Source organism: Triplophysa dalaica, chromosome 5 (genome assembly GCF_015846415.1).
Source record: "Triplophysa dalaica isolate WHDGS20190420 chromosome 5, ASM1584641v1, whole genome shotgun sequence".
Classification (NCBI taxonomy): domain Eukaryota; kingdom Metazoa; phylum Chordata; class Actinopteri; order Cypriniformes; family Nemacheilidae; genus Triplophysa; species Triplophysa dalaica.
The window spans coordinates 4,411,018-4,425,878 of record NC_079546.1 but is presented as its reverse complement, the minus strand read 5'-3'; the positions used below and the strand labels follow the sequence as shown (position 1 = coordinate 4,425,878).

At 40.8% G+C, this 14,861-nt stretch overlaps 1 protein-coding gene across 1 annotated transcript in view; it reads right to left on the bottom strand.

Moving 5' to 3' along the window:
- Positions 1 to 14,303, bottom strand: part of kcnd2 (potassium voltage-gated channel, Shal-related subfamily, member 2) — an 81,618-nt gene extending 67,315 nt beyond the window's left edge. Inside the window, exons 1-2 of the mRNA XM_056748928.1 lie at positions 13,818 to 14,303; positions 12,355 to 13,555 (exon numbers count right to left, since the gene is read on the bottom strand). Coding sequence (XP_056604906.1) covers positions 12,355 to 13,466 — 1,112 coding nt within the window. The 5' untranslated portion in view covers positions 13,467 to 13,555; positions 13,818 to 14,303. The remainder of the gene's footprint in view (positions 1 to 12,354; positions 13,556 to 13,817) is intronic.
- Between the last annotated feature and the right edge of the window lie 558 nt (positions 14,304 to 14,861).

Sequence of the window (14,861 nt, the reverse complement as noted above, 5' to 3'; positions counted from 1 at the left end):
CAATAGCACAAAACCACAAGCCAGTAACACCTAGAGTCTCTCTTTCATCCAATAGCAGGCTAAAATGATCTAGAACTGGCCAATCAGAATGCACTAGGTGTGGGATCGTTTGAACCAATTGAAAGCTGCATTACACAAATCAGATTTCTTGCTGACTGTAGATACACCTATGAGGGTGTCAATCTGCGGTTAATACGCTATCAAAGAATGAAAAAGTATAGTTGAAGAAAACAGATGCACACAGGAGAGTAGGAACAATTTGAAGTGTGTGTGGGGGGAGGGAAGGGGGTATACACAACTTTTCAGCCATAATAAATATTAAAGTGGTGTGAAATTACTTCCAAAATCAGTAGTTAAAGATAGAATAATAATCATATTAATAAATTCTAATTAAATGATGATGATTAACATTATTATTATATATAATCCTAAATTAACTATTACCTAATTCTAAATATTTATTTGTTTTAATAAATTAATTAAATATTAATACATCATTATTTTAACAGTACATTTTAACAATTATTGAGTATCTCTGAAAGATGAAGAGAGTATAGAACATAAATGTTGCACGGGTTATTATGGCTGCTCGGTTCTTGTGGGCACAAAGTCAGTTTGAGGAAACGTGTCAGGTTAAACACACTGAATGAGAGCAGAACCTTGAACACATGAGAACCGAGGTCAAATATGAAAAGGACAAATGTGACTGATTTTCCCCAGCGTGCACATCAAAGAAGTACTGTTCTCAAAGTCTCTCTCTCGTTGTGTGATGGATACCACAGAGACCGGCACAAGACTTAACCTTCACCATTTAGCTCTTCACATTGTAAATGCTGAGGGCAACTAGCGAGTGTAATGCATTAGTCACAAAATATAAAGTAGTTTCAAGCGAGACAGGCACATTTCCTGCCTCCCTACTGCAGTGTATAATTTATTATCAAGACCGATGCGATTGGAAATTAAGTGTAAACCGAAACAGATTTTACTGTGCGAAAACGTCAACGTGAAAGCACTTTTTAAATTATACACTGCTATGCAGTTGAGCATGCGCATGCTTTTTAATTACTGCGCTTTTAATGGTACATTCAAGTCAGCAAAATCAAACATCTAGCCTCATTTGCTTTATTAAAAAGAAGTTCAAAATCTGGTTAATATTTTTAATAAGGTTGTAAATGTTAACATTAATAACTTTATAAACTAACATGAACAAACAGTGTTTTAGCATCGTTTAACCTTTGTAAATGTTAATGTCAATACAATTGTTTATTTTAGTTCACTGCGCATTAACTCATTTTAACAGATACAACGTATTAGTAAATTACCATAAACTAAGGTAGAGAAATGCTGTAATTATTGTTCCTTAATGTTAGCTTATTCAATACCTAATGTCAACAAATACATCCTTATTGTTAAGTGTTACCAAAGATCTACTTTGAAGAAAATCTAAAACAAGTTTGGAAGAACATTATGAAAGGATCTTAACCTTAAAATGTATTTAGCCTCTCCACCTGTGATCTCAGCGAAATCACTGCGAGGGCAAATTAAATAGTGTGTGTATGTGTGCTTGAGAAACTCCTCTGAAGGTGATGCGAGCGTGTGTGTGTATGATAATTAGTTTACAGGAGAGATCTTCATGGGGGGAGAGACACTATCAAGGCCGAGCAGACGGATGCTTTGCTGAATGTCAGGCATGGAGGAGAATGGCTGCGATGTTTAAAACATGAGGCCACCACAGCAGTCTTCCCTCTCTTTCTCTCCGCTCCAACATTTCCTCCATCTTTCATCTGACCTATCTCGGATTAAAGAGCACAACCTAAACAACCCCTCGCATCTTTAGAAAACTCCTCAGCCAGCAGGAAACGCTGAACGGTTTGTGCGACTGTACCTCCGCTCTGAAACCTCGTGACATGCCTTACAGCCTGCACTAGAGACGATCCTCATCACCATGAAATCTCATACGTGACCGATTTGGTACACTTAAAAGATGCCAACAGACGTGTCAAACAAACAACTATCTTGTTAAAACTACATCAAATATTTTGAATGATTGAATAAAGCATGTTGATAAATTCTATCTCGGCTCAATGCATTCTGGGATTGCCTACATGCAATGCTTTCTTAAAATGCATCCGAAAAGAAGGATCTTGGAGACAGCCTTCACATTGAGAGTCCACCTTCGGTGTCTTAAAAATGCAGACTCCGTAGGCAGCTCTCCATGTCCTGTAATTCAGGGTTTCAGTGTGGCTTGACCACCCCTGTCGCAAATATCTATTCGTCCGGTGCAAAGCACTCTCTTTTCCGTGACTGGCTGTTCATTACAAAACGTATCTCGCAAGCTTGGGTGTGTGTGTGCGAGCACTGTGATTACAGCCTGTCGAGAAAAAAGACTAAATCGGAGAGAGGAGAGTCAATGGTAAATGGGATCTGAGTTTTCCAATGATGTGTCACAGTGACACCTAACACCCTTAATACCACCTGTCTCTCTTCTGCCCTGTCGCTCTCCTGTTACCACCCTACTGTCTACATCAACCTCTACTGTCTATCTTCACTAGCTTTCCTAGAGGTACGACACTATATCTACTGTTCAGGAGGTACAATGACACTATTTCAACTGTACAGGACAGTAACTGTAAACACGGTACAGTTAACAAGAGCATCAAATGCAATGACCTAGATATTTGTGAGAGCCACAAGTAACTCGGGTCATTTCTCAATTTACACCAAAACAATGTTCTAGCTTGATTTTCAGGTGACAGATTTTAGTCACTATATACATGGAGCATTCAATGAACTTAAATAAGCAATTTTACAAGCGTTTTTAACATAATTCCAACACCACCTTACTGAATGGAAGAGCACTGCTAGACAGCAAAGGCTCACTTGCTGTTTTGGTTTCACCTGAATAATTTATTAATCCTTGTTTTATGCTTTTGTTTATTATAGGCATGCATTATGCAATACAATTTGGTGAAGTGTGCCTGGATTAATCATCTGTCAAATAGTTATGTCGGACCATAAAAAAGGTTTTTGCATCTAATGTAAAGCACTAAATTCATTTCTTTCTGCCATAAAATCAAATTTACAAAAAACTGTACACATTACTTGTTTACTACAATAATTTGAGATTTGGATGAAAACAAGCATGCTACAGTCCATTTATATTGCACGTCAAAGAGGATGATGGTGTTGTTTAAGGTGCAGGACTGTAATCTAATGAGACCTGTCAGTTTATCAGGAGAGCTTGAGTTTCCGTGAACAAACCTGAGAGTCATTCCTGTGTTTCCCAGGGTTAAAAATACAGGTTTTTTTATAGGGTAAAAAATATATATTGAGAACATTTCTCACTGTACATTTTTTCACAATTCAGACAACAATCTCCATGTCACTTTGTACAAACAAAAACAATGGAAGTTACTGTAATGTGTCACACCAGAATAAATGTTCAACCACACGATTGAATATTTCACACGACATGCATGAAAATATTAGACAGTGACTGTCTGCACACGGCACAGTAAATATGTAAGTAATCTATTCGGTTGTTAAGTGGTGATGTAAGGAATACTGTTTCCGGGTCCAAGCATCTATTCATTTCAAGCAGGGCTACAGTTTAAACAGCTGTTAATGAGCAATGTTTACTCGCATGGCATATTTAAGCGAAAGCATTTATTAACTCACAGTATACACTAAAGTCTCCAGGCTTATGGAATCTCCGACATCAATATTTGAATAAATTATGAAAAATGAATCACTGATTGGCCATGTGACATTTCGTTTCAGATATAAAGGTGGACCCTGGTTTTCCGATAGTTTGAAATAAGTGTATTTTAGCATTTTATGTTGTTAGCCTATAGCATCTTATTGAGCATTTGCAGCCAGAAACATTATATGACCTTCCATTTAAGGCTGAGCGTGACGTCAGACTTAACAACAGAAAATAACTGGTTCCATTCCCCTACAAGTTACATTGCTAAAAGGTTGATTTAGAAATTAACTTTAAATATCGATATGGGAGCGCTTTAACAAAAATGATACAAAAAACGTTCACACCTCTTTTATAGACTTCAACGGCAGTGTTTTGCAGCACACACAATCTTTGTTCTTTTAAAGAAAGAAAACAAAATACTCCGTTATCAACAGCAAGTGTCACATTCTGTCAATAGAGCTCAGCATGTATTGAACCTGGACCGTTCCCTCGTGGCAGGTATGAAGACTAAATTGAGAAAATCAATCATTTTGGGGGTCGATTTTTCTAAGAGAACTGCTGACTTTCCAATATGTGGGTACTCCAATTTGGTCTGATAAATAGATTCGTGCTTTAAAAAAGTAAAGAAAACAACGAATAAACAAAAGCAGAAATGGAGAAAATATGAGCAACGGAGATACCTGTGCCGTAAGATGTGTAATGGCCTATTTAACTGTCTGTATTGCAACCATAAAACCAGTTTTTGTGTGTGTGGTAGCGCTGTGATGTTCTACCTGACTAGCGGTGGTTATACGGTGTCCTCCCACTGATTCACTCCATTTGAGTCCAAATCACAAAGACCAACAAGTGGCCGCCCAAAGCCCACGTCATCAGATTCACATTGACAGGTTTAAGAACAGGTACAAGTCATTTTTTGCATTGCATTAAAGGGACAGTTTAACTAAATACAATTATTTGTCATCATTTACTCACCCTCGAGTTGTTCGAAATCTATATGAATCTCTTTGTTCTGATGAACACAGAGAAAGAAATGTGGAAGAATGCTTTGCTCTCGGTCACCATTGACTACCATAGTGGGAAAAATTCCAACGGTAGTCAAAGGAGCCATAGAACAGTTTGCTTTCCTACATTCTTCAAAATATCTTCTTTTGTGTTAAAAAGAACAAAGAAATACACAAAGCATTTTTTCCTACTTTTTCTTGAAGAACCTTTTGTGAAGGTTCTTCTGATGTTAATGGTTCTTTATGACACCATCTACACAAAAATGGTCCTACTATGGCATCGTAAAGCACCTTATTTTTTAAAGGAATGCGTTTTTTTATGCGCTGTTCAACATGAATCCTCTTGCATCACGTGCAACACATTATAAAACGTACGGGTCAAGGGCGTAGTAGTTAGTTTTCTGTGAAAAGTGTTAATTAAAATCGAGTTAATTTTAATTCAGCTAAATTTGGTATCACTTAAACTGACAGCCCTATTTATTACCATCCTACATGATCATTAAACCAACATCTGCAGCTTTGCCAGCAAAAAAAAACCGTTCAAAATGGGTCAAGTTAAACGGTCTGCAGGGAGCGCTCACACGCACAGGTGGAGTGTACCGCAGCCTCATTGATTCTCACTTTGTCTTTCTCTTTTCTTTCTGCATGCTGCGAACGTGTCCGACAGTTGTTAATGGCTGCTCTCAGATCAGTGTTTGTAGGTCATCTCTGCTGTACCTTGTGTGGCTTAATCGATACACGCTGACAAAAAGCCAACTGCAGATTGACGGCTGCCTCCCCGCTTTCTTAAAGCACCATTAGGAGAGGCTGTAATAAAGACATGTCTGTGTGTTACTACCACACGAGATATTCAGTTAAAAGACCGAATTGGTATTCACACCCTCACGTCACTATTTCAACCATCTATGAACCTCTTGTATGGTATTAGCAGATTTTAGCAAAACACTCAATTTCCATTTCGACTCTCTGCCAATTCATTATTATTTTCACTCAAAAGATACGCACACACACACAGACTCGCTCTCTTTCTGAGGTGTGAATAAAATCAAATTCATCCAGGACTACTTAAGGTGTCTTCGTAAATCTCATTATGTTGATAAAATTAATTACGTGGCTTTAGAAAGAAAAATAAGGCAAGAAAAACCGAATGGAAACTAGAACACTATACAGACCAGAAACAACCACACAAAATAATAGGAAATATCAAAAGCCCAGGTTTCTAATTACATACAGATTAAATCAGTAATGACTTGGAGAGAGTTTATGACTTATATAAAAAGAGAAAACTGACAGAGACAGAGAGAGAGAAAGAGAGAGAATGACGGTGGGTGGAGAACAATTCAATGTTTGAGGTTCTGATTGACAGATTAATAAAACAAAGGGTTGATTTGGCAAATGCAGGGAAATGAGGGAATCAAGCCTGTCTCTGAACCACTAGGGCATTTAAAAGGCAGATTTGAAAAAAATTGCTCTGGGCAGCAGGATGGTCAGAGTCATTTGGCCACAGATCAATGAGAATCACAGTTTCTTCCATAGCCATCTGCAGTACGGTTCCCACCCACCCGAATGCTAAAGCAGTCCTCTGGCCCATGAGTCACACCTCTCGTCCCTTTATCTCTTTCTAAAAGCAAGAGTGAGTATAGTATGCATATATGGGTGCATAAACGTGAATAGTAACCATCTGAAATGAAAGGGGCCACTACTTTCACATTAAAATTAAAGAGTATTCACAAGTGGTACATGATTTACATATTTGTATTTTTTTGGTGCAAAATGTACACAAAATGTATCAATTTACGCATATTGTATGCATATACGCGTCTCATTAAACATCTTTTCATCTCTCGTAATTCAATGTATCAGCTCTGCCTCTCCGCTTTTGGTTTGATTTCTAACCAGGAGGTGTCCATTTATCATTAAGTTTCAATTGTTCCAATCTGTTTATTATTTTTAATTTATTTAATATAATTTGTCTCTATTAGATTATTGAAGGGTGGACAAGCCTAGAAAGTGACTCATTGTTTTCTCTTTCCCCCTGCATCAGTACATCAATTTATCCAAATGACTTCTGATCCCGGCGGCTTGGATCTCCAGGGGAAAATGAATCACCTCAGACACAAAATCCATACTTTTGAAGTTTTACATTTCACTCCTTCACAGCCATCATTTCTGGAGTTTTTAAGTCTTCGAGCTCATGAACATGGTGCATTTGATGTCCAATTTTTTGATGTCTGAATGTTTGCGTTCTAGCGTTGCGGCGTGCAACAACTGCTAAGAAAAGCAATTAACCCACAATGAAAACGCTCACGCTTAATCGGAGAATGAAAGCCCTTCCTTCATTTCATTCAGCTGATTGTGAGGAGATCTTTTTTCACAATTTATGGCCATTTGAAGCATCACAGAGTGGGTCCACGTATCCGGAAAAAGCCAAAGGAAGCAAGGAGGAAATACATGATAAAAAATTGGGGTGAGTAAGAGACAACTAAGAAATGGAAATAAAGTGAGATACGCAAGAGCAAGGATGTTAGGGAAGGATGAAGACACAGAAAGAGAGTAAGGTCCAATTAGCCTCTCGGTGTGGAGTAATAGCGCGAGTATGAAATGGATGGATGACTAGCGTTAGCGCTTTCACCGCAGGGGTGATTCCACATGACAAAGAGCCTTTAATTACCTCATTCTGGGCTCTTTATTTCCCTTTGGCTGTGCCACTGTGTAAATCTTTCAAATACAGCTTTTCTCTCATGCTCCTATTTGAGCTATGAAACCTGTCATGTACATCTGTGGAAGAAAAAAACCCTGTCAGAACGCTTATTTTAGAGCCTCACTTCCTCTGCATTCACTATGAAATAGTAATTGCCTTGGTGGTTTGTAGCAACCGTAAGCTGAACCTATAAGCGTGGGCAAACAATCACAACCCTGACGGAAGGTCAAGCTTAAAGAGGTAGCGAAAGTTCTCAAAGGTAGAAGCTGGTTAGATTGATAGTCAGATGACCAGCTATAAAAAGTTGCCCCTCTAAGCCCAGATGAGTTTACTTTAAAAAAATGAAGGAAACTTGTTGCCCAAGGAATGATTACTTAATAACGTGAGTGAAGTTTCCTTAAAGATATCAGCTGTTCTAAAAATGATTTTAAGTTGAATAGACTTCATGGTTTCATTTTAACCAATGACCACCCTGACCATGTTGAGTTCACATTAATGGGTTTACTGCTGATGTCAGAGGTACACAAGTTACCAGATTGTCATACCAACTCAAGCTGGTTGTGACGGAGTAAGAATCAGAGTTTCTAAAAGCAACCTGTTGCTTATATTGCCATTTTTGGTTGTATGGGTCTAAACTGCAGAAAACAAAAGGTACCCATTGACTTGCATTGGTTGTGTGTCCATACATTAGAAGTAAATGGGTACCGCCACTGGTCAGTTACCAGCAATCTTCAAAATATCTTATTTTGTGTTGTGTCATCATTTTTAAGAGCAACTCGGAACACTGGACACACCTGAGAGAACCAGGATCATCAATAATAAACCTGCATCAATGCATTTCTTCAAGGTTGTTCTTGCTGCTCAACGCCTGTTGAGGGTGCACTAATGAGGGTAACCCCACACCGACATGCTTCTAGTCACAATAAAGGAGATGCTTTCACATGTTGTGCCATAGTCTGACCTCTCCGCAACACTGTTGGCGTGACCTCTCGGTAAAATGACAATCAGGACAAAGCATTTTGCACATGAATATTTGATCTTTTCTTTATTGCATAACCTATAATGACTGCTATGAATACAATAGATTGAGTCACTAATGCCTGCATGGAGACTATCCGAGTATAAGGAGATGGAGTTAGGTGTTGAAGCCCTCGGGCAGATGATAGGTGATTTCTGAGAGTTTAATAGACTCTCCATGTAACTCCGTCAATCTCTTTACAACCTCCCAAGAAGGATTCTTATGTGCATTACTAACCCCGCAAGACCGCTAGACACGTGAGAAGATCGAAAAACGAACGAATGGGGTAAAATGCATTTCCGTGTAATGAATGATGGGTATTGTAAAGGATCAGGGGCATTTCCTTTACAAGACATTCTCATTGCACCCAAGTGCTTTAAGAGCTGATGTATTTACCCCTCATCACCTTCCTCTCGCTCTCAATTTCTTTCTCCCTCTACCACTCATTCCTGCACGTCTTCGGTTCTGACGGCTGCTCACCTAATAGATCTTGTTTGACAGTGCATAAGCCAATTAAAACGCTGCTGATTTAATTGAGCTGGGCAGAATCGGCCTATGCCAGAAATTGAGTCCATTAAGTAGCCGACGGGGGCCAGTGAAGCAAAGGCTGTTCCTGCTGTGAACCAAACTGATCCCCAAACATTCCAATGTGGGAAGAGTGGCACTCCTTAAGGGACGGTTTGCTGCAGATCTCAGGCAAGAGTGAACAGACTTTCATCGAGAGGCATGCAAGCAATACACGTTTTTAGCTGTAATCTGTTCAATCGCATTGCCAGATGAGTCCATAAACTGGGGAAATTAGGGTTTCTGTTTAAATTCTCAGGTGCGCAATGTGACATATTGTGGAACCAATGGCTACGAAATACTATCTTAGTACTAATTGAATTTTGCTAAGTTAAAGGGATAGTTCGCCTAAAAAAAAGAATTGTGTCATTCACAATGGAAGTAAATGGGGTCAATGTTGTTTGGTTAACAACATTCTTTAAAATATCTAATTTCATGTTGTGCAGAAGAGAGACAGTCATACAGGTTTGGAATGACATGAGGTTGAGTAAGTTAGGAAAAAAATGTCACTTTTGTGTTCAATACTATAGTGTACTGCCTTCTATACGTATATACTGTATTGTGCAATAGTTGTACATACAGACTACTATTATATACACATGCTATATACCGCAAAAATGTTCAGTAGTACTTTAAACCAAACATAAATGAAACCTCTGTCAACTTCACACTTTCTATTCTAGCGCTTTCCTGTTTTACTCATCATGATATTATGCCAATTGGGAAATACGCAGCTAAATAGAGCCGGTTATCTCAAGCGTGCAGAAAGTAAATCTCTACGCATCCCATAAGAAAAGCAAGAGATAAAACAACCCACTTCATCTAGATCAGAGTGAGACTTAAAAGAAAAGCAATCCCGGGTGGGTATATCCATAACTTGTGGGGCTGAGAATGGTTAAGACGCTCGGGTATCTTATGCACTGCTATGCATGATATAGGCTATCTTTACGGATAATTAAAATCTCTCAATCATTCTCTCAGTGAAGACGCCTGAGGCTTGAACCTAATCTAGCAACCATGACTTCCTCTCTTTCAACGCCGGTTTTTATCTGTGTAAAACCACACTGAAAATTGAAAAGCTCTCAGACTTAAATTACGCAAGGCTAAAGGAACAGCATGGGACTTCATTACTAGTAATCCAAACTTAAAATCTGGCTCAAATTATTAAAAGCAGCCACCGTATTTGGATGCCTGCTCTAGCCACAAATCCATCCCTGTCATCCACCTCCTCCAGCCCGGGAAATGAAGCATTAAAAAGTGATGCACGCATTTAGAGAGCTGGATCGATTAGAGCACGTAGAGGTAGAGACTGGACACTAGCTCGAGCCATGGGAAAAGACAAAATGGCAAAGGAATGGGTTTTCAGACATAATGGATCCACACAAATACAAAAGAACAATGAGAGAATGAGAAGAGTGTAATTCTGACTCTTAAAGAAATAGTTCACCAAAAAATAAAAATGCTGTAATTATTTATCCACACCCATGTCATTTAATAATGTCAGAAAAGCACCTAAATGTGGAATCTATAACTTATGGTACTTTTGCATACTTTTAAAATCTTGCAAACTCCATTCGTTAGAACTCCATGCTAATGAGCAACAAGGATATTGAAAATGTGTGTCTGTCTAAATAAAGCAAGCACAGGTTTCTTTAAAGAAGGTAAATAAATTGCACAAGGTCAGACTGCACAACAACATATATTTCACTTCTACAGACATCTAAACGTATCCACTCAAACATGAAATAGTCTCACACCCTACATCTAATCCCAAGCCACGGCTTGCGCTAGTCACAGGGTGAACTTGACTTTACCAGGTCAGATCTCTGCTGTAGCGCCTGCCCCCCGCGCACTGCAAGCTCCTCTTGATGGGCTCACTGAGGCAACGCAATAAAATCTGAAATGAGGAACAGCACGTCTGCCCGCAGAGAGGAGACCGCATCTCCGAAGCCCTGCAGCTGCGGGTCGGTTTGGAAGACATAGTTCGGAACCAGCTGGTTCCAACAAGTAATCATCTCTCACTTATAAAAACGCACACACTCGCTGCTGCCTCCATTAGGCAACGCACAACGTTAGCCCGTAATTTCATTTTCTTATTCATGTCATCCGCTTTGACAGGCGAGAAATGGCATGACACAAATTGCTCACAATAAGACACAGGGACTCACTCTTGAAACACACGCTTTCACTTAAAGGCTTCTTCCAAATGCATATATGTGAAGGTAAAATGAATGGCACTGCAGGGTTTTTCTCAGTATGTGTGTTTCCTAGGAATCAAACTTACAACCTTTGAACTGTAATGCTCCAGAAATAGAGCTTCATAAACACATAATTTTTTCCTTCAGTATATCTTTCTAATACTAATTTTCTTAATAATAAAGTGCATATAGGCAAAAAGGATAAACAAAGGAGAATAATTTTAAAATGTGATGAACTTATAATATGAATATGAACTAATACGATGACACGACTTGATTGTCTGAACTAATCAACAGGTCAAAACCATAGGCAGATATATATTATATAAAACTTCTACTTTAAGTGTAGTTCATGTACAATTAAAACTTAAAAAAAAAAATCTTAAAGTCTCTATCAGATTAGGCTGCTCATCTGTATGTGCTATCTGCCCGGAGCAGGCGACAGATTGGTACTCGCAGTGCGCGTTATGACACACACAGTAATGCACTTCAAAGGCGCAGCGATCAAAGCGTCGGGTGTGTATCCGGGCATTCGGTTTGATTAATCCTCTCGAGTGTGACTCAGGACCGCGTCGGTCCGCTAGGGATGCCGCGTCCGTCAGACTGCAGCCGGCCGATTCAGCACCAAGGAGAGCAGCCGCTCTGCGCAAGTGCGGTGTTCAGTGAAAGCAATAATGAATGAATAACGGATCGCGTTTTATTTTGATGGCGTTTAGAGAATCTTACTGCAACGAGCCTTTGTGAACTAGGTAAAAGCTAGAAAAAAAGAGCACTAAAACATTATGTAACAAAACTGAATTGAGTAAAATATGGAAAAAGGACTTTATGCTGCGTATGCATGTTTATAAGCTTCACAAGTACTTCTGAAAGAGCATAGAACAATCAAAAATAAACGATGTAAGACAACAATAAACCCATTCATATGATGTACACGATTCTCATAGGTCAGTGTAAAGAGAGAGAGAGAGGGGTGAGGGGCAAAGTATATTTCTTTGATTTATATCACTTTCATTGATCTTCCAGCCCTTGATGAATGCTATCTCTTTACTTTTCGGAATGCTTCGGTGCAAACAAGTTGCTTTGAAGAGGTCTTGGAAGCGGATCATCCGCACAAACAAACGCATTCAGTAAGTTTGCGCATCATCGACACATCATTATCTACTCACCCCAGCGTTGTCATGGTGACTATGGTGTACCAGAAAGCGGCCGGTATGCTAGTGAACTTGCTGGAGGAGGAGCCCTTCTCTGCGTAGAACATGACGGTGGCGAAGATGATGATGGCCATGGTGAGCGAGAAGAGCAGGAAGCCCAGTTCAGACGCGCAACTCTTCAGTGTGTACCCCAGGATGCGCAGTCCAGCAGAGTGCCGCGAAAATTTGAAAATCCGAAAGACCCTGAAGACCCTGAGGGTGACGAAGGCCCCGCTCACGTCCTCGTTGTCCGTCATGACCAGCCCGATATAATAAGGCATGATGGCCACCACGTCAATGACACTCATCACGCTCTTGACAAACTTGTACCTGCTGGGCGCAGCAATCAGTCGAAGCAGGTACTCGACCGTGAAAATCATGACGCAGGCCGTATCCAAACAGAAGAACGCGAGGGCATAGCGCTCCCCGCACGAGAGCTCTTTTACCCTGTTTGACGCGGTGCCGCACGGGACCGTCTCCACCACGTTGGCCATAACTGAAACGGCTATGAAAAAGCCCGTGACGTAATAAAACACCAGCGCCATGGTGCTTGTGTGAGGGTTCTCAAAAGCTCTCCACATGGTCTCGCGGAACGACAAGGACGGCACCACCATATCGTTATTATTTTCGTTTTCCGCATCGTCTTGAATTCTCTCAGCATTCTCTCGCCTGCGATCTTTGTACTCCTCATAACAACAGTCCCCTATTATCTCGGGAATGATGCCGAAGAAGGCCAGCTCCTCGTCATAGGCGGAGATGCACTCGTGACGAGGGTAGTGTAGCTTTCCTGTTCGGTAAAAGTTAAGAATGTGTCTGAATATGTCCGGATCGCGGTCAAAAAAGTACTCGTTGGTCTCCTCGTGGAAAAAGAAGTCGCGTTCTGTGCTTCCCAGTAAAGTGTCAGGGTACCTCTCCAAAGTATTCCGCCAAGTTTGAAACCTAGAGCCGCTTACGTTCAAGATTATCAGCCCGTCCTGACTTCGCCTCTTGTCCCGCGGTGGAAGGGGCATCGGGGCGCTCGCCACGGGCATCCATCCTATGGCCGCGGCGCGCGCGAATGGTAGCCACGCTGCGACTCCACCTGCCATGGTGACCCAATGTGCGAGACCCGGTGCAAGTGAAGCAGAGTCGGTGCTCCGTTTTGCGCTCACAGATCCGCCAAGCAGGAAAAGGACATCTGGAGAGACACAATGCGCGGCCACTTGGTGTAAACGCAAAAGTAAAATATTGCTCACATGCAGATTAAGATAGCTAGAGTATACACCACATCATAAACCTGACTGAATTCAAACGACCGGGTGAAACCACCATTCAATTCTGCACTACGAATGGCTGTAATGAATGCATGCGTAAAAGGAACGCCTCAGTCAATAATGACTGGTTCGGAGAGCACTGTATTATTTACAATTCAGGCAATTTCTCCGAAATGAAAAACTCACCTCCTCATAAATACGTTTCGATCACAATTAGAGTTCTTTTTACATATAGATAAGTTAAAGTCCACTTTATTTGCCGTTGCTTTCCGCCGTCGCGAAAAAACGAGCGCCCGAAGTATCCAAAATGCGTTTCCGTAGATGCTGCGGACCAAAAGCAACAAGTTTAGAAGTGAAGTGGAGGATTCGACTAAAAAAGTCCGCTGTCCAAGGACATGCCTTTCTAGTAACCACGACTCGTGTCACCCTGACGCTCTCATAGAAAATTACCACAGTGGTTCTTTCATAGGGAAGCAAGACCGCACCGGCAAGTGCGGCAATGTTGAAAGAAAGAAAAAACACCACTTTCCTCCTCGTGTCGTTTAAATGTAATCCAGTCGATGGTGACAGGTGTTTTGTAAAGTCTAACTGTAACGTGAACTAAAACGTGCGCCCGAGGTTAAAGTGTAGCAGCAACAATTGATTCGGTGGAAGTTGCTTCATCCGCTTCCGACCGAGATCTGTGAGTCTGCGGTGGAAACCCACTTGCTCTCCGCTCACGGCGCAATGGAGGCGTGTCACGTGCCACGGGCATCGGTTAACACATATGGATGTAACGCAGCCTGTGCACTGCATGCACAAGTGCGTTGCGCTATTATTGGGTTGCGTTCAAATTAATGTCCACTGCATTTGTTTTAGTTAAGGGTAGGAAACATAAACAGTATAGTGCGCTTCATAAAGTTATTCTATGCAAGTCTATATGAGTTAAGTACACAGTTGTCAAGAAAAGACTTGCAGTGCGTAACGAGAGCTGAGAGACCGACGGAAAGCGTTGCGGTTGTCCACACGTCGGGTTATTGATTCGTACTTTCACTACTGATGGATGCGCAGAGGCAAAACCGCTAGATGGAGACAGTTTTCAGAGATGATTGTAGCGCAGAGATCAAACCTGTAAGAGCGTGTTCGCGTATCGTGAATGACTGCAGCTGCGTCAATCAGCCAATTCAGCTTTAAAACTTTCTACAGCTACACCCACTAACAGTGTAGAAAAGAATGAAGTATAGACTGTTG